The sequence below is a fragment of the Lissotriton helveticus genome, chromosome 9 (assembly GCF_964261635.1).
Source record: "Lissotriton helveticus chromosome 9, aLisHel1.1, whole genome shotgun sequence".
Taxonomy (NCBI): domain Eukaryota; kingdom Metazoa; phylum Chordata; class Amphibia; order Caudata; family Salamandridae; genus Lissotriton; species Lissotriton helveticus.
Genome location: NC_136070.1, coordinates 992,644,368 through 992,666,812, shown reverse-complemented (window position 1 = coordinate 992,666,812; position 22,445 = coordinate 992,644,368). Strand labels below are relative to the sequence as shown.

At 42.8% G+C, this 22,445-nt stretch overlaps 1 protein-coding gene across 5 annotated transcripts in view; it reads left to right on the top strand.

Moving 5' to 3' along the window:
- The window catches only part of HEMK1 (HemK methyltransferase 1, mitochondrial release factors N(5)-glutamine), a 259,343-nt gene that overhangs the window by 217,568 nt on the left and 19,330 nt on the right, over positions 1-22,445 (top strand). For all 5 annotated transcript variants that reach the window (XM_078661300.1, XM_078661299.1, XM_078661298.1 and 2 more), the window contains 2 exons: positions 8,637-8,742; positions 9,973-10,068. In XM_078661300.1, coding sequence (XP_078517426.1) covers positions 8,637-8,742; positions 9,973-10,068 — 202 coding nt within the window. The remainder of the gene's footprint in view (positions 1-8,636; positions 8,743-9,972; positions 10,069-22,445) is intronic.

The window sequence follows — 22,445 nt, the reverse complement described above, 5'->3', positions numbered from 1 at the left end:
CTGATGAAAGCTAAGAAGAAGATACAGTTTTTTCAATGGTTGTCTCTAAAACTATAGGCTATTCCCAATATGTTGTCAGGTTTAGAGTATGATGTGTAATGTGAGTGTTCCTGGTCCTTCCACCTATCTTCCCCTACCATGGAAAGAGATTGAGGGTGCAGCTGCTGGAGAGCAGTTTCAACGCACACACTCAACCATCACTGCTTTCTCAACTTTTTCAGTTTAACCAGGAAACACCAAATTATACATGTGAAGTCCTGGGGATCCACTCCCTTCAGCCCCACAGCTTTCAAGTTGTTCTCATTTTAAGGGCTTATTCTAATTTCCCCTTGCACGAAAGGGGCATATTCATGAGGCCGGTTGTATTTATATGGACTGGCCACACCAGCCCTGCCAAAGGATCCTTAGAACGAATTTGACTTATTTTGAAAAGTGCACACTACCATCACTATGTGTGATAATCGACCTGGACAGTGTTGTAGGCCAGTGATATGTGATCCGACCACTGTGGTATATTGATTATTGATGGGGCAATATGTGAATGTATACCATTGCTATATACTGGACAAGAGCTTTGTAATTTGTTTGCACTTTGTGATACCAGGTCTAATTTTTGTGATACTGACCAAACATTGAGCGATCTTGCCTACCACTTTCTATATAGGTGGACTAGGCAAACACTGTATATCAGCAGTCTTCAATCTGTGGGGCGCGACCCCCAAGGGGGCAGTGGAGTCCTGGGAAGGGGGTCGCGCATTTCCAGGTTTAACTGCTGGCTGGAATGCAAAATGTGCTTTTCCTTTTGGAGAAAGGCCGGGACCCTTCTTCCGACGTTAAAAGGCTTTAGCTGAATTTAATTGACTCATGTGCTCTGCAAAACGAAGAGGCCTGGTAAAACAATCTTCAAGCAAGTGGTCATCCCGGGATGCCTGCTTACCTGAATGACATGCAAATGTGTGATGGGAGTAAATCTGCCAATGTAAAGGGTCCCTGGGAGTGATTCTGGCTATAATTGCTTGAATAACTCCAAGCATTGTGATGGCAAAGATGTGTTTTTTTGTTTTTTTTTGTTTGCTTGGTGATGCAAAGAATAAACAACTGGGCTGGGAAGTGCATGCTTTAAACACTAACTGCATTTACACTGTGCTTAGCACCCCCGGGGAGGTGTTGAGGGGACAGGTATGCAAAAAAAACATTACTTATGGTGTTATATTACTCAAATCTACATTTTGGAAGCTCTATTTTATTTTAAAACTATTTGCACAGCTTGTAGCAGTCTATATCATAATGTGTGTAATGCAAGTATAAAATAACGACTTACACATTCACTGTGCTTTCAGACCACATAGCACTAAAAATACACACAAGTCACTATTCTCCACTGCGCGTACCAAATTTAATTATGTGTCTATCTGGTTACACACAGACCTCTTCAGTGCATTAAATAATAGAGGTTTCATAATGTACTTTAGTGCATTTCCCATTGAGTACATTTATTTTTCATTTAAGCTACCTATTATTTTATATGTAGCTACCTGATGGTGAAAGACCAAACAAATTAACAAAATATATTGGGGCTGATTTATGAGAGGCTTGCGTTGCTGGAGCGTCACTTTTTTAAGCTTTGGCAGCACAAGCGTCTCAATCCTATCTATGAGGCGACGCAAAGTCACCCCGCATGGCCTCATAGATATGGAGTAAGACAAAGCAGTGCAAGTCGTTGCGTTGCCTTACACTATGTCAAGTAGGCATTCCATTGGCATTGCAGTGGGTGTTTTCATGCAACACCCATGGATTTTGACGCTGCCCCAGATTTGTAAAACCATGTAAACCTGGGGCAGTGCCAAAACCTTATGCCTCCCCACAGCAGGCGTAACGAGGAGAAATGTTTTCATTTCTCCTTGTTTTTACTCTTTCTATGTGTGCTGCATTCTGAAGCACACACAGAAAGAGGAAAACCCTTCTCAGGAATCTTTTTTTTGCAGGAAGGTGCCCGTTCTTGCACAAAAACAATCCTGCCTATGTTGGTTTTCAGCAGCAATTTGTGCGCCAACGCAGGGGGAAAGGACAGGAATGCATCATAATTCATAAATAAGGTGCATTTCACATTGGCGAAGGGCAGCACAGCAAGAAGACTTGAGGCGCTGCCCTCGCCAATGCCTCATAAATGAGGCTCTTTGTTTTAGCCACACCTTTGACCACGCCCCAAGCTCTCTTACGGACCTTTGGTTTGCTAAACACTGTTTAATTTATTTCTCTGATGTAAAAATGATTTGCTGTGAGAATTGGGGGTGTTTATGGTTGTTGATAGTTGGCAATGATGAGAAGGACCAGGTTCTAGAAATTTTTATCAGGAGGGGGTCCTTACGCTTACAATTCTTGGACAGGGGGGTCTCGGCATCAAAAAGTTTGAAGACCTCTGCTGTATATTGAGATAAGTGCTCCTAATGCAGCAAAATGATGTACAGGGATTTGGCTATAAATCTTATTAAATGTTTACCAGTTTCACGGAGAAGTAGATTGGATTCCACCTGATGTAGAAGCATGTGTATCTTCAACACAAGACAGAAAGGCTTTCCACAGTTTGCCAGATGTATGTATTAATAATTGTTATGAAGTTGCAGTGCAACTGGTATAATACTGAGTTGGTTCTTTAAATTAGCTAAAAGTGCCCCTAGTTCTCTTATCTGGTTGCTGCATTTGAAAACGCCTGAAGAGGCCCATACTGGATGTAGCTGCACTCTGTAAATACGGTCTGACAGGGATGCTTTCTTTGGGCCAGCCTTTCTTTACAAGGTGAAATGGGAAGACTTTTAACTTCACATGTTAACAAACAGTGATGAGAACATCTGCTGCGAATAGGCCCTAAATCACAATTAATGAAGCTAAGCCATTGGCCCCATGGGGTTAATAATGAATGTGCCCCTGGAAACGGAGCATTAATGACTTCAATATTAGTTGCATGTACCAAAACACATGAGGAATGTACTATTAATAAAATAGTTTACCTCGTTATACAACATGAAGGCCAATCACAATCATATGTTATTATTTCCTGCTTTTGTAATATCTGCAGCTTCTCACTGCCACACTCTTATATGCTTTGATGTGGTCAAATACTTCTATATTCTCGAGTGCACATTCACAGAAACAAGCGGCAACGCACACACAAAGCATTCCTGGAATGTTCTTTAAAATACCTCCTGGATTCTCTCCCTCTTTCACTCGCTATTCTCACACACGCAAGCAGGCAAACACCCAGACGCAAGCAGACATTCACACAAAAGACTCAAGTGGGATTAAGGCCTTTCACACTCCTTATCTCCAGTGGCTTTCTTAATTGATGCTGTCCGTCGGATGCCTGGATTCCAGGTGTGTACAAAGGCACACAATAGTGTGAATGTGATTGACAGGACAGGGCCTGAATGAACCCTGCTCTATCAAACACAGTGTGATGGTGAACACCGGACATTATGCAAATGAGCCCTGCTATATAGTTTAGAGGTGGCTCTGCTTGGGCTACAGAGACACTTTGGCTGTCAGACAGCCTCATTCGTGTTTGTGAGCACTAGCAACAGTGTGCCTACCTTTGATGAGTACCGGTACTCTCCTTTGCAGCAGAGAAGTGCTGGTACTCAGAGCTATAAAAATAAGAAGTGCCGGTACTCAGTACCTGTGAGTATCGGCCCATTTAAAGCACAGACCTAGAACAGGTGAACCCAGGCCTCTCAACCCAGCAGGAGCAATGTGAGAAGCTGTGCCCTGTGAGAGTGGCTGCTGGCCTGCGGCTGTGGTGGCGGGAAGGGGTGGGCCGTTGGTCCTATTTGAAGGGCTGTGGTGGTGGTGGTGGGGCCTAATATAAGGGCTGCGGGTGTCGACAGTAGGTCCATATTGTCTATGTTAGAGGTCATGGGCCTATATGAGCAGCTGTTTTGGAGTGTGCAAGGGTCTGAATCAGGGCTCGAGTCGGGGTACCATGCGTGTGGACGGCATCCCCCCACTTATTTTGCCGGGGGGACTCCGTCCCCCCTGCCAAACAGCTGGACATCACTTTTTTGCCTCTCTGGGACGAGGAGCTCGGCACCTTTCGTGACATCACTTCCTGTCGTGACATCCCTTCCGGTGACAGCGCCCCTCGCTTCTTTTTTTACGACTTGTGCCCTGGTCTAAATTAATTAGCAGATCTGGACATCGGACTGCGGTGACATGTGGCAGTTGGTAGGTAAAGATTTATAACTGCCTAAAGTGCGGTGTGTTGGGTTGGCGCCGCTGGTGGGCTGGGCGGTCTTTGGGGACGCCCGCTCTTTAAAAAGATGTTGATGTGTGGTCTCTGCGGCTGACCTTGATACTACACCTTCCATGCCAGAGACTGCGTGAAATGCCTTTCTCTTTGCTCTCCCCACCATGTTGATGTATGAGGTAGCACTGCGCATACGGCAGAACCCTCCTTGGTGATATGTTGCATTATGTTTCTGCCATTGCTCTGCAGCCTAAGTCCTTATGTATTGAAACTGGTTCTTATGTAAAGCGCTCTGACAGCTTCGGGTAAGGTTCGCGCTTTATAAAATCGCATTAAATAAATAAATAAAATAAAACATCGCTGGCTCCACAGGACGCGTTTTGTTCCTCTGCCTGTAAAGGTTTATTTGCCGGCTTTGTTTGCTTGATCCTCGCATTGACCCGCTAAGGAAGGTTCCGCACAGTCCCTGCTCCGCTCTGATAAAGGACCGCGGCAGCGAGAGCTCGTAACTTCTCACATTGCATTTCTTAGAAAACATTACTGGGAAAGAGACAGGAAATGGCTGGCGGGCTTGGCGCTCTCGCGCTATTCTCTTTCAAGGCCGTTTGCTGCGTAATGACAGGGAGCGCGTGATCTAACGATGCATGCAGGGGGGTGTTTGGTTCCCTCGACAGCTCGGTGCATTAATCATGAAGCTCGCCCAATTTCCTTTCTTCAAAAAACGTTAATAAAACCAGGGCACAGAAGCCGCGCCTTCACAATCTCATAGCTCTGTCGACAGTGAATTGATTGGCACACCTTTGGGCCAAGGCAGGAACATTATATATAAACACGGTGATGAGTCAGCAAGAGCATATATTGTATACCAGAACGCACTGGCTGGTCCACTGGTAAAGTGAGTGGACCGTCGAAATTCCATCCACAACAATTTGGCCTATAAAAAAAAAGCGTTGTATTTAATTTCGCATTCACACATGCTTAACAGAAAGCAGGGCCATATTTACAAAGGATTTGCAACAGAGAAAAATTAATGTTAAGTGATGCCAAGCAGCAACAACTCGTGCAAGGGTATTTACATTCTAGACTAAAATGGTGCCCTTTTCTGAGCATAGTTAGCGGTTTGCTCCGGTTTGCGCCACTTTGCATCAGGGAAGCGTTCCCTGGGTGGATTGGCACTAGCACCCGTAGTTCTTTTATTTTGGCACGAACCCTCATCTAATAAAGATTGCCAGACGTGGCTGAAAGTATTGCCGCCTAGAAGCAGACGCTGTCATGGTGAAAGTTTTTTTACTTTTGCAAGCATTCCACACATTGGATGTGTGCTGCCCTGTACAACACATATACATGTGGAACGTTTAAGAATGTATGTAGGCATAGCACTTTGTACGCGAAGGGTATGATTTCTCTACATTACCTCTTTCTCTGCCTCACCCCTTGGCTTACTGTACTCCTCTGCCTCTCTCTACATTTCCTTTTCTCTGCCTGTGTCTGTCTCTCTTTACCACTCTCTAAATCCTTACCTTTTTATCTTCTTCTCTTTCACCACCTAGATCTTCCTCTTTCCATCTCGTCTTACATTTTTTATTGTGGCCTCGGGTTTCTTTATTTACTTTACTTCTCCGCCTACTTCTTACATCTTTCTATATCATCTCCATTTCTGCACCCTTCTCCCTCTACTTCACATCTCTCGCGATGCTGTTTTGCTTCTGTCCTTGAACATCCCTTGTTTCCTGCTCCATTCCTTTTCTCTTACTCAGTAGGGTTAGAGGTATCTGTCTAGCCAGAGGTCTGCACGCATGAAAGAGAAGAGGGACAAGGCCGAGAAGAGAAATAAGCAGAAAGTTATTAGAGTTTTACCAAAGGAATGATGAAAATCGTTAGGTCAGCGCTTAGATTTTAACAGTTGCAGCAAGAACACTTTCTTTGAGAAGTTTTATATAGCGCTGGCTAGTGAAAGGGTATATATTTGTGATTACACATAGTAAACAATTCAAGCTAACATTCCAAGTACTATGTGCATATGTTTTATGTGAATATTATTCACTAGTCTACTAAATGTCTAAACAAGTCGCCCTACACGTGTTTTCCTATTGTGGGAGTACAGGATTGGGCATCAGCAGAGCTTGAATGAGCCGAAAAGGGGTAATAAATTCAAAGTTGCTACAAACAGGGGGTGGGTGGGAGAATTTATCTTGCCCAGGGCCCCACAAATACTGAAGATGAGTTCAAGTGCTGACCAGTAGCATTATTTTGCTATAATTGTAGGTGGGGGGGTTGAAAAATGCACTGATTACCTAGCATGCTAGTGTAGTGTATGAGAGAAATCCTGTAAACCTGACAGTGTGATGCTTTCCAAAGAAACTTTTGTAGTTACAGTTCTAGGGTTTATGTGAAATACATAAAATGTTACTTTAGTTTTTCAATCAAATGGAAACCATTTTTGCATAAGCAAGTTTCTTTTCCTCACCACCTCAAGAAATATAACAGTATTTAGCATACTTTCACGCAGTTCATTGCACTTGTCGACTTACACCTGCATTATTAAAAGGCCCACCAATATTACCCATTTTCAGTGAAATTTTTTGTTTATGGTAAAGGAAAAAAATATGTTTTTACATTTTTCATTTACACTAAACATAGGTAGAGAAATTTAGCCAATGTTTTTGAACCTATTGTATTCCATTTTACTTTTCATTGCAAATTATTTTCAATGAAAGTATTTCGATTTCCCACACCCTCTGTGAATACATCGATTTTCTTTGCACATTTCTTTTACTTTCTAATTGACCTTAAACCCTTATTTAGAGTTTGGTGAATGCGGGACATCCACCAAAAAGCGGCGAATGTCCAGCCCACCGCATTTAGAGCATTTATTGCCTTTATGAAGTTTAAATAAGGTAGACAATACATCTACCTCTTTTTGTCAGTACTCGCACATCTTCTACACTCTAAATTAGGCCTTAACTCCTGATTTATATTTTTGGGAAAATCCAGAAGTGCAGATAATTGTTGGTAAGACATTGACAATGTTGGTACATTTCTACAAAGTTATGGCTGTATGGAAGTCCATTGTGTTTTAAGAACCACAAGCTTGACAATATCCTGGGAGCACTTATTATGCGTCACTCGTGTCTGTTAAATTTCCGCACACCTGTTGGAAACTCCACAATTGTAACGAACATCTGTGGTCCTAAAATTTAGTAGATCCAGATTTTGAGAATCAGGAAATTACAAGTGCTGATCAACTTTTTATATGTGTGAGTTTGACCTACAGACATGTATTCCTTTTGTTATGAATCCTGGCCCCATATAAGGCACATATATCTTATAGGCAATAGATATTGCATATATACTCTTTACTAGTATTGTATGCTATACAAATGTACTTAACGTCTTAAGCAGACTCCTATGTAAAAGGTAGTTTAGTGGGTACATGTGACTACCTACCATGCACACACACGAATAATAATAGCAGAGTAAATCTTCCACCCCACAGATAAAAGTCTGCCTATATAGCATCAGACCTGTCTACAAAGTGATAAAGTGGATTGATCTGTCGAGCAGAAATAGTTTTTTTTCCAACTGAAAAAGTGTACATCACTCAAAGTATAATTGGACCCTACTCAAATAATTTGTTTCCATCACATTCAATCTTTAAGCAAGAATTTGCCTTATTTTTACTTGTACTTGGTAATGTATAATTTAAAATACTTTGGAAACTTTAGAAGATGTGCTAGTTAATGCAAGCATTCAACATCAGCGGTGAGACAAATATAATGCTAGATATAAAAACATGAATACATGGCAGTCTGTAATGAAATCAGTGTATCACTGACTTAATTTCGTTCAACATTTGGCAGTTGTATTAGGTTATGTTATGTATTTGCAAGCGCACTATCACCTGCAAGTGTATCCTGGCACTGAGTAGGAATGTGTGCCTAGCCCTGCCTATAGTAGGCTGAATAATTAAAAGCCGAGTTCTTCAGCTTCTTGCAGAATTCGAGAAGAGAGGAGGAGACTCTGATGTGAACGGGGAGGTTGTTCCACACTTTAGGAGCGATGTAAGAGATCGCTCATCCTCCTGTACAAAATCGCTATTTGCCTTTTGTACATTGTGAAAAGCTTTTTTGCGGTCACAAACAGCCTGATTCTGCGAATCGGGGTGTTTGTGACTGCAAAAGAGCTTTCTACATCTGGCACCTTATCATAAGTGCCCTCAGTATATCATTCTTGAAGGTCACCTATGACTCGTTGTATAGATTTCTAAATGGGAGCTGGATCATGTTGGCATATTTCTGACCTGTTTTTTTTTTAATTGAAATTTTTTATAGATGCTTTTAATATTAGTCATGTTCAGTTTGCTATAACTAGTTACCCTTGATTTTTATTTTTATAGATCCAATAGAGGAATTGCTCCCCTGGGCACCAGTAGACGCGATTGTCAGTAATCCGCCATATGTGTTTGAAGAGGACATGCAAAGCCTGGCTCCTGAGATCTTAAGGTGCATCTTCTTTGTTTTGTTATTCTCACCATCATGTATATTCATCTTTACTTGACGTTTCTCTTACATCGCTGTCGGGACCTGATGGCATTCATTTTTTATTCAAAGAAACCTTGAGGACGTAGTGAGTCTATTGATGCTGAAAGTTGGACCATGTAATTCTTTTCATTGATTAGAATTCTGTGGCAGAGGGAATTGAGATTTTTCAGAATGAAAGTAGGGAAGCCTTCTATTTATGATCAACCAAAACGGATGGGAGTGGTGTTCTCCTTTTCAGAGGTAATGGTTTGGTGCACCCCCTCTCACTTTAAGGGATGAGGAGATGAGAGTTCTCTGTTGGCTTGCAGTGCTCGAACATTTTTCAGATGATTGATAGGATAATGGAAAAGAGGACCTTTCTGCTCTTTGGGCCACATGTATCGTGCATTTTACTGGTCGCAAACAGTCTGATTAGCAGAATCAGACCGTTTGCGACTGGTAAAATGCATTTTGGTATGAATTAATTCCAATTTGCGATTCGGTAACATGTTACTGAATCGCAGTATGGAATTGCGAATACATACCAATTCGATATTAGGGCTTGTTTAAGGCGTCCCTTCCTAATACTGAATCACAGCGGTATGTAAGAATCTTTTACGAACAAAATGCGATCGCAAAATATGAGCATTTTACCTCCTACTCCAAGTAGGTAGTAACCAATCACAAATGGGAAGGGGTCCCCAATGGACCACTTCCCCTTTGGGAATAGTAGGGAAAATGTTTTATCAGAGCAGGTAGTGGTCCCACAGACCACTGCCTGCTCTTAAAAAATGAAAAGAATATTTTAAATTTTTCTTTTTAAATGTATCCCGTTTTCCATTGAGGAAAACAGGCTGCATTAAAAAAAATAAGATTGCTTTATTTAAAAGCAATCCCAGACATGATGGTCTGCTGACCCCAGCAGTCCACCATCCCAGTGGTTTTAGCGATTCCCAACAGGTCACAAATTGCGACATACCTCATTAATATTCATGAGGCAGGCTGAGTCGCAGAAAATCGCAATTAGGTAATTTCCAGTTTTGGTACATATGGCCCTTTATGAGCTGCAAACATTCCATCTCTGTCTGATTGCAACAGTTATCACTGAAATTCTGTTAGTGTTGAGAATAGCATGGTATATATATTGCAAGAACATTTTCTGGAGTCATTCCTGCGAACAAACATTTAGTTAGCTATGTTTTTTATCCACAGATATGAGGATCATGATGCCCTTTGTGGAGGCACGGATGGTTTAATGGTAATAAAAGCTATCCTGTCATGTACTCCTCAGCTCCTCAAGGATTCTGGGTAAGAACTGATAAAAGAATCCATGTTTACATTTTGTTTCTTTGTCATTGGAGCCTGCTCACTAACTGTGAAATGTTATGTATGCAGTAGCTTCATTGTTTAACCACTTGGGCGCTGATGACGAGCTCAGCTCGTCATGTAACGCGGCTTTTTAAAAAAAAGCCGCGCAGCGCGAAAAAAGCCGCCGCACGCATGCGGTTAAGATCAGTGTAGAATTGGCATTGCTGGCCCATTAACCAGGGTGTAACTTAGCAGGTGTGTCATAGCTAGGATGCTGTTTAAGTCATGCCAATTTAACAGTAAGGTAAGACTCTTTAGTCAGAGTTCTGGCTTTTCTTGTGAAATTAGTTAAAACTGCAGGCCAACTCACTCCTGGCAGAGATGAACCTCTCTTAAGCCATCATCTTGAGGCATCACTTGAACCTTTAGCAGTCAACAGAATTTGGCCTGATCATTCCAGCAATTGTAGCAACTATTTAACGCAAGATCTACTAAAAAGTAACACTTTAAAAGCCACTTCACATGCCGAACTTGTAGTAAGTTAAAAAATGCTGAATAGTTCATAGCAGTTTCAGAAGCTGCACACTTGGGAGATTCAGGATTGCGACAAGTACATCGGCCAGGGCAGAAGCTCCTTCTCTTTTTAGTGTATTACTGTGAGGTACCCACCTTTGTAGTTAGCTAGGTTCTGATTTAGAGCTAGGCAGATGGGATACTGCGTCACAAATGTGACATATTTTCTTCCCACCATATTACAAGTGCAATAGGGTATATTCAGGGGCGTAGCGACAGGTGGTGATTGGGGTGTCACATGCCCCTAAAAAATGTATTCTGTTGTAAATAGTTGGGTGCAAGTTCTTTCAGCCGGGTAATGTGAAGTGTGGTCTGTCGGATTTTACCTGAGATTTTTACATGCCCACACTGACAAACACACACACACTCCCTCTCGTCTGTGTATTGAAGGCCTTAAAAAACTTTGATTAGTTTGAAAAATATTGTGTTTTAAGTACCCCTAACAATTCACACTCCGGTCTCTTTCCACTGTCCCTCATGCCCCCCGTATGTCCGCCTTCTCATATAATATGTTTTAACAAGATATCTCAGATTGATTGTTGGGAAATCTGAGGCTCACACCCCCCAAATCACACTGACCAAGCTAAGCCCTTTGATATAATTAGGGTTCCCGGTTTTATGGTATTTATTTTCTAAACATTTCCATCTGTATTTATCCATATTTATTTTTGGGACATCTTATTGGTTTTTATCCATATTTTATGTTTTGAGAATAAACTGATACGTAAAATGGTATGTTCCCACAATTATTTAACTGATCAACATGCACTCGTACTTTGATGACTTTTGCGTTTTAGCAAATTAAGCAGGTACATATAATAAAACAAAACTCTGACAGGTAAATATCAGCATCATATATAAATACATGTTAACATATGCCTATATTTAAGAGAATCTCATCTGTTTTTAAATCCCAATGGTGTCTACCTGCGGAGCACCATTTTCTGTATTTTTCCGCTTTTAAAAATAAATACAGACAGGAAATAGAGTGTCTTCTGTCTGTATTTATTTGTAAAAATCTGTAAAAACGGAAAACTGGAAGCCTTAGATATAATGTACTTGTAATATGGCAGTTGCAATATCAGTCACGTTTATGAGGAAGTACCCCATCCGACAAACTTTAGATTGGCCGTAGTCTCCTGCAGGGGGTTGCCATGCGGCTCACTGACCCCCTGCCTCTGGAGAGGTGATTGCATTTAGTCCCCCGCTTTCATCCTGGCCTCCTCCTTCTTTACATCTCACCTTTTACTTCATCTAGTTCCCAACACCCATTTGTTTTTGTTCCAAATTGTGTATTTCAAGACCAGAACGTGTGCTGTGCTTGTATTGTCTAATATCTATATTTAGTGACCAGACTAACTGCTGCGAACAGAAGCTAGACCTCTGTGTTTTGGTTAGCTTATTTTTTTTTTATAATGATTAAATAATACAGTTTAACTAAAGTTGTAAGTTGTCGAAACGTTTAGACACTGTGGAAACTGTAGAGCACAATATTTCCACAAACTACTTACCTACTTGTCACTGTACAGAGGAGGAAACTGTTTCCTGTTCTCATATTTCCACAAACCACTTACCTACTTGTCACTGTACAGAGGAGGAAACGTTGTTTCCTGTTCTAGTCGCGACCTAAGATGTCAGACACGAAATGACAGTGATCTCAAGAGCAGAAGTGAAATACTAATGGCATTTTTTTAAAGTTACTGTGTGTTCCTTTTTTAGTTTACAAATCTAGGCATGAACATATGGCACAGCTGGGTACAAGCAGTTTTTCTACACAAAAGCTGCAAGAGTACGCTGGGTAGCTTCGGGGCAAGTCTCAACATGTTAACTAAACAAAACATGCATGCAAAATCTATAACAAACTTGTTATGACTCATTTGCACTACATATCCGGGTGACACAGTCAAGCGGGTACCAATTAACCGTCCAACGTCATAAGTATATCGCATGACTTCACACTGGGTACATTGTAATGAGTTGTCCCGTGATTGGGTCTGTGGGAGAGAACTTTACATATATGTACAAGTACAGTGCATATACTTGTCGCATTCTTAACAGTACGTTGTTTTACACATTCACTAATAAGCAGGTAATTTTACAATTCCCCAGCAACCACGTGGGGACGTGAGCATCTAACATCTTTCGTCAAGGGGATGCTGTTCCAGCCTTGTTTCTAGGAGTGGCATTACAGCATCCCATTCAGCACCCAGAGCTGTCCTGCCCCTACTTCTCTGTGCCATATCTGCCGCCATCTCTGCCCATCTTTTGAGGCCTGTCAGTCTCTTGCTTTTTAAAGCTCTCCTCGCAAGCCAGTGCATGGCTGGACTATGTTGCTTGTTGCACCAACACAAGATCTGTTTGTACTTTTAATATTTTTAGACAGTCTTATATGGCCTAATAAACATGCAACAGGCGTGACCTCAATTCTCGCTATGATTTTGGAATCACCCGAGAAAAACCAGGCATCATGACTTTACATAGTACTATAACAACATGTTTACCAAAAGTGTGTTACAGCAGGATTTGCAACCTATCGGATCTTCCTTATCCATCTCCCCCCAAGTTAACCTCAGCACTGCTACCAAAGCCTCCTAAATCGCGAACGGACCCTGGCCCAAACCACATTCTGCTCTGAGTTTATCAAATGTGCATAACACACTGCTGTGGTAAAGGGCTCCCTAGTGCTTGATTTGAGTCGGTGGTTTGAGCATCAGCACTTAATCGTCAACAGCAGTGCTTTTCAGGAGAACCAGTTAAAGGCATATTCATTTACGGGGAGATTAAGTGATTTACCCAGAATCCAGCCGCGGTCCTTGCAGGTAACATCGGTGGGGTCGCATTGGGGGGGATTTCAAAGTACGATGCAGAGGGAAAATTAATTATTTATTTAATTTTCCTTCTGCATCACCCCACGAAATCCCCCCCATCGCGATTGCCCAGAATCACAGGATGTTGAGCTGATGCCGAGACTCAAACTAGCCCCGAAGTCGGCAGATTTTGCCCATTGCACCACATCCTCTCCCCACTTTCATGGTTAGTAGTTGGTTCTATTTTAGGTGATGCTAACAAGAGAAATGGGCTGGTTCAAGCTGCCTCCTGACAAGAGCCCCCACACGTATGTTTTTTTACAAATTAACCACAGGGTCTTCTTATAGTGTTTCTGTGAACGCCTTTGTAATCTGGGACGGACATCCCTCATTCATGCTATATTCCAGAACTTCGGGATTCACCATATCAATATAGTTGAAGAGTACGCCAAAGGTGTATGGCGCTTTTTCCAGCATCTCTACCAGCAATGTCTGACAGTAACAGTCACTGTGGACAAGGGAACTTCCACCTTCTTTGGACCCAACAGGGTTTACGGTACTGTGTACCCTCCCATTTCAGTTTGTAACTCTTTACCCAGTGAATCGGCAATCCCTGCTAACCATTTAGTTGGCCACTGTAGCTGTGACGCCAAGTATATCATTTGGTGAAACCTCCCTTATTGAGTGTCCTTTGGGTTTTATTTAAGGCCAATGTTTTCCTCTAGTCCACAAGTCAGTACACAGCGTGTTAAGCTCTATGGATGCCTCAGATTTTATTACAATAGATAGAGCAGGAAAGTGAAAGAGTAGGCACGCCAATACTGCCATCTTTGCTATGGTCACTCTCCCAATAGGTGAAAGGGGCAGTGTGTTCTAGAAGGAGATAGATTGTCTAAACATATTTATTGCTTTAACCCACATTGCCTGCTATCATTCTTGCATCTTCACTATGAATCTGTATCCCCATATATTTGAATGTCTCAGCTCCCATACCAGTAGGTTGTTCAGTTGTGGCTGTGAGTCTGGGGCATTAGGTTGCCTAAACAGAAATGATTTCTCCAGCTAACTTTTAGCCCTGCCACCTGACCAAAATCTGCTAGAGCATTTGTTATCTCTGATATACTATGCTCTAGGTAGCATAGCTAAAACAAAACATTATCAGCAGATATCACATGGTTTTAAAGGTTTTTATGTGCTGAGTGAATTGTATGTTGTTTTAGGGGATCTGTTTCCCTAGGGGCTTGGTTGAATAAGCACTCATCAGCCTTTTTGCATTGTTTGTCTGCATAGGCATAGCCTCCTGCTCTCTTGCACAGTCTGGTTCATATTGCGGCAGTGTAATTCTACCACGCTGCCTTGACTTTCTGGCTCCCTGTTCCAGCACTGCTTGTGGGCGGGGCAGTTTGCGCTCTGCTCGGCACTCCCCGCAACATTTAAATGGGCCTGTGGCGATATACGCCAAAGGTGCACAAAAGGCAAGCCTGTTTGAGCTCCTCAGCATCCCGGAAGTGGCCAGCACCAGCCACTATGCTCCTTTTTCCCACATCTCCAAGGTATGCTTGAAGTGTTCTGAAGAAGGTCTACTCGCCCTTAACTAACCCATCCATTGTCCATGTTTACCATTACCTTTACGGGTGGTTGCTTCTCTGGCCTGTGCATTTTGGGGCTGGAAGCCTAGGGTACCCTCCTCTAACATGACAAATGGTAGCATCCTTACCATCCTTCCTTCAAGGGCCTCCTTGTTAATGTACGGTCACTGCCAAAACATGCAGTCTGCATACATTCATGATCTTCTCTGTGCCAAGAGACCTGACTTCCTCTTTATTACCGAATCCTGGATGTCAGCATCTTCCAAACTTCTCCCTAAAACCTCCATTTCTTCAGAATACAAGATTCAGAATCTTGACCACTACAATGGCATAGGTGGTAGTGTAGCTATTATTTTTAAAGACATGTTTCTGTGCACTACCTTCTTGGCTAAAGAACTTGTAGAGGCAACACCTTGGGCATCTGCCTAACTCTGACTCCCCAACATATGGTCGGGGACCTTCTGATCTATCGTCCCCCTGAGGGTGCCGGCCCTTTTCTTAAGTCCGTGATTGAAGTGGCATCCCAGGCTGTACTAGGCTTCTCTCTTTGTTTGATACTTGGGGACTTCAATATCCATTGGGGTTCCCCTTTGATAAGGACACTCTCAGTCTTACTGAAATAATGGCCCACTTGTCTTTTCTCAGTCAGTTATTGACCCAAAACACTGCGGTGGCCATTCTATTGACCTAATCATTTCAAATACATATCAAAGTATACTCAATATTCTCCCTAGCAACTGATCACTTTTTAATCCAATTTGGATAGGTGGCAACTTCTCATAGAAATCGGAAAACTTTGCACCCCATGGATAAACTCTGGCCTGTCTCCAGGATCTCTCAAGACAGCTTGCTTACCACTCCGAAAAAAACGGTACCCACATTTGCCAGCCCACTGGATTCAGACATTCAGGTTTTTGATAATTTGGTTTGATCCGCAGTGGTACAACTAACCCCTCCGATTAGAGTGGGAGGCAGATCTAAGACCTCCAGCCCCTGGTTTAACAAAGCTCTTAGGGAGGCAAAAAGCCTGTAAGAAAACCGAAAGAGTCTGTTTTAGCAATTGCAAGATGCAGGATAAATTAAATACAAGGCAACACTCAAAAGTTATACTAATCTAATCAATGCTACTAAAATAAAATCCCTTTGAAGATAAGATCGAAGCGCAGATAATAAACCAACTGAGATATTCAAGAGTGTAAAAAAATCCCTCAATCCTGTAGCATGTCACCATAGCGCAGCTCCCTTGACCAAATGGTGTGGACAACTTTCTTCTTTCTTTAGGGATAAAATTGCAGAGATCCAAAGTAGCCTTACGACAATGAATCCTCCTGTTTTCTGCCTTCCTCCTCCGGATGCTGTTCATTGTGACCTTTCCTCCTTTGACCCAGTTCTACTAGAGGACTCGAGACTGGCCATTTCAAATCTCAGATCTGGCTCTCCATCTGAACCCTGGCCCCGTCTGCTTTTGTAAAGGAAGTGGATGCCATCAACCCAGTGCTGAACTTCCTTAACAGATCCCCGGCATCTGGGATCGTTCCCTCCACCTGGAAGCAAGCTAAGATTCTGTCACTCCTAACACAAAAAAAATATTCAGACCCAGATGTTCCAAGTAACTATAGACCCATCTCTCTGTTGCCTGCTCCATCATACATTGGAGAGAAGTTCGTCAATGGACAGCTTTCAAACCGCTTTGAGTCAAAAAGGCTCACAGAGACTGGCCTTCTGGAAGTGTCTAAAGAGATTTCCTTCATATGCTGGTGGCAAAGCAGTCCCAGTCTTACTAGAACTCTCGGCTGCTTTCGATCTGGTCCAGCACTCCAGGCAACTACACAGCTGTTTGGCATTGGGATTAGGGGTACGGCTTTAAGATGACTGGCTTCCTTTCTCAAGGACAGATACCAAGAGGTTTGGTTGTCACCTTTTTCCTCTAGCAAGAGTAAAGTCTCAAAAGAAGTGCCCCAGGGCTCGTCCCTCAGCCCAACCATGTTTAACATCTATCTGACACCTCTGGCTACTGTGGTCAAGTCCTTTGGGACCAAAATGGTATTGTACCCTGATGACACGCAGTAACTCTTTGTCTTTAAGAAAGATGAGCCACTCAATCAAGACTCCATTTAACCCTGTTTATCTGCGGTCTTTCAGTGGATGGATTTTAATCAACTCAAGTGCAACACTGATAAGACTTAGAATCTAAGCGTTGGCCACAATTTTACCTTCAACCTACAAACTCACTGGCCAGATGAGGTTTCTTCTCCTAACACCCAAACTGAAATAGTGAAAAACCTGGGTGTAAAGACTGATAAACTACTAACTTTACAAACCCAAATAAACTCGGTAGTTGGCCTATACTTTGGACTGTTGCGCACAGGCACAAACATTCTGTGAATCCTCTCCTTGCCTGTTAGGTTCACTGGCTCTGTTGGTGTCCTGACTGGATTATGCAAATACCCTTTATGTTGGACTCCCAAAATGTCTGCTGCAGAAACTACAAACAGTTCATAACGCAGCTGCTCGCTTGGCTTTATAACTACCCAGGCGAGCCTCTATTACTTCTCATCTGAAGAATCTGCATTGGCTTGCTGTCGGAAATACGATCTTTTTGAAGACCTTGACCGTTATGCATATGTCTCTGCACCAATCTGGCCCAGATTATCTGCCCTCCAAAATCAGATTCTACTCTCCCTTCAGATCTTTGCGCCGTTCACTTGGCCAACGTTCAGAGGGTAAAACGAGCCATATCTGGAGGCAGATCTTTTTCTCTTTCGGGCCATCAAGCTTGGCATAGATTGCCTGTTTAACTAGGCCAAGTGAACAACGAATAATTGTTTAAAAAGCAATTTAAGACTTGACTCTTCACTGTAATGAGCTTTTTCCTAATCTTTGACTCTCACATTCCATGTTGCGCAGGGACACTTCTCGGACTTGCAACGCGCTTTAGAAATCCCAACATTCATTCATTCATTCTGCCTGATAGTTTAATATTCCACTCCTGACTCCTATATGCTACAAATGCACCAGTGGCTTTATAGCCAAGGCGAACATGGACATACTAATGGAACTTTACTCTGGGAGCCGCAACTGAGCTGGAGCCAGTATAGTTTTGCTAAATGCTCATGCAACAACAACTCTGGAGTTAAATGTGCAGGTTGAAGCAGCAGTAGCAGCAAATTCACTTCTTAATACCCAAGGATTTGTTTATGGGCAGAAAACCTACATATGACAACAGAAGGTAGTGTGACATCGACATAATCGGACAGATTTGGTCATTGATTGTCCAACGAGAGGCTCAGTGTCTGTGTTAAGCTTACATTTGACGTAAAAATGTGTGGGAGTGTAAAGCTTCTGCCCACAATGGGTTTTAAACTTGTAAATCCTTTAACCTTTTTGAAAAATCTTTATGGTTTGAAAATATAACCACTTTCTGTCTTCCTTGTCGAGCCAAATGTGCTTCATGCTATTTAAATGTATTGATCTGATGACTAGCCTCAGGTGTGGATTTCAATTAGTCAGATAGTGCTTTATGGGCCCGACGAAGAAAAGCGCTAACAGACACTCAAGCTTGAGTCTCATTTTAAGTGTGCTTTAGGTTTCAGGGACACAGCATTAGCGAGAGCGAGGGCAGAAACGTCACATGCTATCGGAATGTCAGTGCTGTCCTCTGTGCGTTTTTGAGATTTCAGTCAGTGAGTGTTGTGTAGGTTGACCTGACCTTGTGGATTTCCCCGGACAGACCCGGTGTCCCAACACTTTTGTTAATTTCTAATACATGACCCAATTTTTGGGACAAAGGTCAAGTCTTCCTGCGCTGCCGAATTTTCAGGTATGCTGTCCTTTCAGGCGCCTCTGAGGTATGCCATAATGTGTTTGCTTCTCCTAGGCACTACAGGAGTAGGTCACTGCCTGATCCCAGCAAAGACACAGAGGGCGGAGAAGAAGGGGTCGGGAATGGGGGGAGGGGGAGGGGGAGGGGGGGGGGTGACGCAAGGTGGAGTTCCTGCGATTGCTGTGGCTACATAAACATAGCCTTGCTAGTTTGTGTCATTTAAAGGTCTAGGTGTGTGTGTATATATATGTATATATATATATATATATGTATATATATATATATATATATATATATATATATATATATATATATATATATTATACAATTATATATTTATTTAAAGCTATGCAAAAAAACAGGATAGTCCAGATATAGAAATAAGACTAAGGGCCATATGTATCAAGCCTTTTTCCCGTGCAGATGGGCAGATTCTCAGAAGCGGCCTGCTTGCGAATTGGAAAAAGCCTTTTGGACTGTATCATCCCAAAAGGCCATCGCAAAATAGAGAATTACTAAATTTGCTATTCTATATTTTGCAAATTCAATTAAGGAAATGCAAATTGCGATTCCTGAAATGCAATTCTGGAAGCACCAGAAATTTGCTATATGGCCTTAAGGAATGTCAAAATTGGTGGTAATTTGCGATTTTCTTTAAAAAAGCACATTTTTGATTTTTTAAAAGTGCCATATGTTGCACATACATGCCCGTATGCATGCAAAATGTGCACACATGCATATTTCAGGGGTGTAACAGGGTGTCCTTTTGGCACCCTTGCTACCTTGAAATTACTTTCTCAAATTGCGATTCTCTGATTGGTAATCGCAAATTGAGAATGTCGTCCCATTCATTCCTATGGGCCTCCTAGCCCATAGGAATGCATGGGAAGGTATTCCTTAACCCCTCCACTGCGCCCGCGATTTTGCGGAAGTGCGGCACTTCCGCAAAACGGGCGGGGCCGCGTCGGCCATTGGCCGACGGCAGCACCAGCGAGGTAGCGTTGCCGTCGGCCAATGGCCGACGGCAGCATGGAAGGGGTTAATAGCGAATCTCAATTTGCGATTCACAAATAAGGAATATGTAGGATTTGCAAAAAATTTAACAAATCCTACATCCATCGCATTTTGCGATTCTCTAATTGCGATTCACTAAAAATCGCAAGTTGAGGATCCCAAAACTCTTTTTTGATACATATGGCCCCAAAGACTTTAGTTTTACTTTTACATCTGACCTGTCCCGGTTTTTGCTTCTCAAATTCTGGTCTCCCTAGTGCTGTGGGGCAACATTAAATGACACAGAATGTAAAATAATCATGGGACCTTTCCGAATATTATACTTTGAATTAATCTGGAATTGCATTTCTTCGAAATCCATAACCCTGGTGTCAGATTAGGCCCTCCAGGCATACTTGAATCCTCGTGCCCTGTCAGGAACAGCACGCACTGCGCCGTGACGTCGTTTTTCCGAGCACGCACGTGCACTTCCATCACAGAAATGAAATGAAATTAAATGAAAAATTGCATTTGTATAGCGCGTAACTACCCTGAGGCCTCGCAGCGCAGAGACGTTATCTAGCAAGCAATGCTTTCCCGCAACCTGAGCTCCACGAACCTTCGTATTTCAAAGGACAGTATTCCTCCCATGTACAAAGGCACCCACTTGTACGTTCCCGGCACCGGTTACAAGAACAATGCACTTCCAGAAAGTAATTTTCTGCCCCTTGTTTCATCTTACAAAGAGAACTCCTGTAGCCTCGTCTATCTCTGCACTATCTCTCATTACCAGAGCTTGATTAGCCGCTCTTGGCACATCTACCACTTCGGAGGGGATGGCACAGGCAGGGAGGTTACATTCACCTAATTAACCTGGCGTTTTTATTGTGTGAGCAAACAACAAACTGCACCTATCTCTCGCGACTCCCACACCGCCTGCATTGACTGCTTAGCTGCACTGCTTAGAGATACCACCTTGCAGTTATAGGGATGCCACCTGGCATCTATTTTTCCGGCCTGACCTGTATTTTTATGTCCATGCTAGAGAGTGGTTTGGGAAAAGCAATCCTGCATTTTTGCTCTTTTGAATATAAACTTATATCTGCAAACATATAAAAACATCTCATAAAAAGTACATAGCTGCCGAGTTTCAGAGGTCCATGCATGACAAGCTGTGCCAGTCCAAGTTGTTTTTTTTTATTCTGGGGCTTGTAGTGCTGGTTTTGGAAACTAGGTCTACAAGTCCCAGGATTCAAAGAAAAAAACCTGGACTGGAGCAGCTCATCATTAATAAAACTGGCAAACTTGGCACAGCTGATTTGAGAGCTATTTGAGCTATTTCTAATTTATTATTATAAAAATAAACAGAGGAATAAATGTCAAATTACAATAGAAAGATGAGAATTTTACGCAAATTCTTTATTACTTGCCATCTCCTGGCCCTTCCAGGACACATGGCACCCATAACTTCCATGCAAAGGGGATTTAAACCCATGAGGTCCCCTCGCTCTCTACAAATATGTACTTAATTGAAATGGCCTACAATTTCGATAGGAGCGGTAACATTAAATCAAGAGAACGGTGAAGAGATGATTTGGTCTTTTGATTCTCTCCACTTCAAAGCACTATAACTCTGTCACTCTCTCTTTCTACCCCCCCCCTCTCTCTCTTTCTACCCCCCCCTCTCTCTCTCTCTCTCTCTCTCTCTCTCTCCATAAATGTATCTCCTTTTTCTGTCTTTCTCTCTCTTCACCTACTCTCTCTTCGCCAAATTTCCGTCTCCCTCTATGATTCTCCATGTCACTCTTTCTCTTTTTCTCTCCTCCTTCCCCTCCCTCTCTCCATCCCTATGTCTCTGTTCCCACTCTCTCTCCTCCCTCTCTGTCCCCATCACTCACCTGTCTTCTCTGCCCCTCTCTTTTTCTCTCTGTCCCTCACTTCACTACTTGTTCTTTCTCTCATTCCTAATCCCTCCTCATCTAAAACAATAAACCCACTGGGTATAATACCAACATTGTTGCATAATCTTTCACGTTCACTGTCTGTCACCTTTTTCCTCCATCTCTACTGTATTCAATGCATCAGAAACATCAGGTAATCGTTATCGCTAATAGTAGTTTGTTTATAAATTTTAATATTTGTATAACGTAACTATAGCAGCAGAGCCGTTCTAAGCATGGGCAGCTGCCCAGTGCCCCCCGCTCCCTCCGTACGGACGGGGCCTTGCACCTATGCTGTAACAATATCACCTGCAGCCCCCACAGTGCGGGGGGATCCCGAGCTCAAGGGGGCCCCCTGAGCTCCACGGCGCCCCCTTCGGCACTGTGCACAGGTGGTGGGCACCTGACCTGAGAGCTCCTGACAGGGTCTGGAGCGTGGGTGCCCCCCCATGCACTTTGCAGCGGGCCCCCAGGGCCACACTGGGACCCAAAACTGGCCTTCACAAAGTGCTTGGCCAGCCCCACAGGGGTTTGGGGGTGCGACCAAGCTGTTTACCAGGGCTGGTTTCTACCGATACCGTTACAGCGGCCGATATTGCAGCTATGCTGCCAAAACGGATCTGTAACAAAATCGGCCCCCAGGGGCCCAAAA